Source organism: Nannobrachium achirus (genome assembly GCF_963921795.1).
Source record: "Nannobrachium achirus genome assembly, chromosome: 8".
Classification (NCBI taxonomy): Eukaryota; Metazoa; Chordata; class Actinopteri; order Myctophiformes; family Myctophidae; genus Nannobrachium; species Nannobrachium achirus.
In genome coordinates, this window is record NC_137817.1 from 3,987,589 (window position 1) to 3,990,088 (window position 2,500).

The 2,500-nt window shown below is 41.9% G+C and overlaps 1 protein-coding gene across 1 annotated transcript in view; it reads right to left on the reverse strand.

The window, feature by feature from the left end:
- The window catches only part of abcc5 (ATP-binding cassette, sub-family C (CFTR/MRP), member 5), a gene marked incomplete at both ends in the record, with an annotated part of 61,533 nt that overhangs the window by 42,949 nt on the left and 16,084 nt on the right, over positions 1-2,500 (reverse strand). Inside the window, 2 exon segments of the mRNA XM_080731145.1 lie at positions 841-857; positions 860-947. Of these exon segments, the coding sequence (XP_080587271.1) occupies positions 841-857; positions 860-947 (105 nt within the window).

The following is a 2,500-nucleotide window of genomic DNA, read 5'->3' on the forward strand; positions in this document are numbered from 1 at the left end:
TTTTTTTCTACCAATTTAGACGATAGGGAATGTATGGCAGTCCGCTACGCGTGTATCAAAACAACTTCCCGCTTACAGCAGTGGAAGCTTGTGATTGGCTGAACTGGAGGGTAGGGAGTGCTCTGTTGTGTTCGCCTGGACCGTGCAGAGGTGCCGAGATCTCACTTGTGTATACAGTAGGTTATAGGTAATATAATAGGCCTACATGCGATGTTTCATAACATATAACACAATAAATAATCATAACACATTATAAACATTATATATTTATAAGGTCAAGTATTCTACTCGATAATTGGGACTTACAAGAACCATTATCATAGTTATAATAGACCTACATTTACAGTAGTTTAGGCATTTTGGTTTGATAAGGTTGTGGGCAGAACAATTTGTCCTTGTTATTTGACTATTTTTACTTTAATTATAATTAAAGACACTTCATAGTGAATTAGTGATTATAATAAATAGCCTATGTCATGATTGTTGTTATAGCTAGATCAGATTGTGTTTCTAATATAATGCCGGGCGCGCCTCCATCATCTCCACCGAAAACAAGCGCTCCGCCCTTGTTCCATTGTTGGAACCGGGATGTTGTTTTGATACACGCGTCCGCTATGGTAACCGGACATGGATCAGGACTCGATAGATAGTCCCGCGCAGATGTCCTAGTTGTATCCTACTGGCTCACCTTCCATACAGAAGTACCAGAACAGTACAGTACATCGGGGGGTTCAGTGCTTGCTTGCTCAACGACACACAGCTAATACATACAACAGACAGACAGACACACAAACAGGCAGACAGACACTCAGACAGACAGACAGGCAGACCGACAGACACCTTAAATCTCTCCATGCGACGGAGGCTTCAGACAGCGACTTGACAGAGAAGGGCGTGACCTTCAGCGCAAAGGTCATGGCATTGAACACTGTTACCACTGTAAACGCCTGGAGGACGAGAGACATAGACACACAGAGAGAGAGAGAGAGAGAGAGAGAAGAGAGAGAGAGAGAGAGAGAGGAGAGAGAGAGAGGAGAGAGGGAAGAGAGAGAGAGAGAGAGAGAGAGAGAGAGAGAGAGAGAGAGAGAGCAGAGAGAAGTTAACAGTAGTCATTATAAAGTACATTTGAATACAAAACATATCAAAAACCTCAGTAAAAGGGGCCATTAAGACGGGGAATGCATCAGTGTCACGTAACCACTTTAACAATTATTTCTTATAGTTTGGCTATTCAAAAATAGCAGATCTACAAGCTCACAGCGCAGCACCTGTGAGCTTGTAGATCTGCTATTTTTGAAAAACATGCACATTTGTGCAAATCTTTGAATATATACTGTATACGGTTTAAAGCGAACATTTACAGTATAACTCAAAGCTTTGCTTCTGGGGGGGGTCCCTCCCTTGGACAAAATATTTTGAGATGGGATGTCCGCGGTCAAATACATATCATTCTAGGGGCCCTTCACATTAAAAAACGTTGAGCACCACAGATAAAGAAACAACACGTTTTTCAGAAAAGGATTTAAGGATTTAGAAGTTGAAATAATTGGGAGTTGCAGCAGACCTGCAGTTCTCTGGCAGTTTGTTCCAGATATTAGCCCGGCGGCTACAGAGATAATTGTTCACTTTGTGATACAAGCACCAAATTTTGCACAAAGTTTCCTCTGGACCTACTTTTTCCAAAAAGCAAGTTAGCCACTCAATTAAAAACAAATAGGGTTGGGGTCCCATTGACTTTCTATACAGTAAAATAATACAACAAAATAAATCTGCTTTAAGTAGCAAGTGAGGGGTCAAACTAGGGTTTTTTCATGAGCCTGAATCCAATGCAAGCATTTGTTTTGCACGAAAAAAAACATTCCTTGGGCTAGAAAGGCCACCAAAAAGTGTGAAAAGGTGTGAAAACCACGGTGAAAAGTGATGACTCATCACTAAACCATAGTTTTGTGGTGGCCTTTCTCGCCCAAGGAATGTTTTTTGTGCAAAACAGATGCTTACAATGGATTCAGCACCATGAAAAAACCCTAGTTTGACCCCTCACATGCTATTTGAAGTAGATTATGTTTTTTGTATTATTTTACTGTATAGAAAGTCAATGGGACCCCAACCCTATTTGTTTTTAATTGAGTGGCTAACTTGCTTTTCTGAACAAGTAGGTCCTAGGCATTGTTCATGCCAAATTTGGTGCTTGTATCACAAAGTGAACGATTCTATCAATAAACTGACTTGTGGCCGCTTGACTATATGTGGAGCATACAAACTGAACCCTGCTTCTCTGTTTAGTTGTGATTCCAGGGACATAAGGCAGACCTGAGAGCTCTGGATGGTTCATGATGTTGTGCAGTGGTTCTCAACCTTTTCAGGCAGATCTATGTAAGCAGGTCTCAGAACGGGCTGTCTGATTTTAGGTCCGATTGTGACATCAAAATCGGGACCTACTGCTACCGCTGTGCTGAGTGGGGGTTGGGGAGGGGTGGGCAGGCCTGAGAAGGAGGCAGGA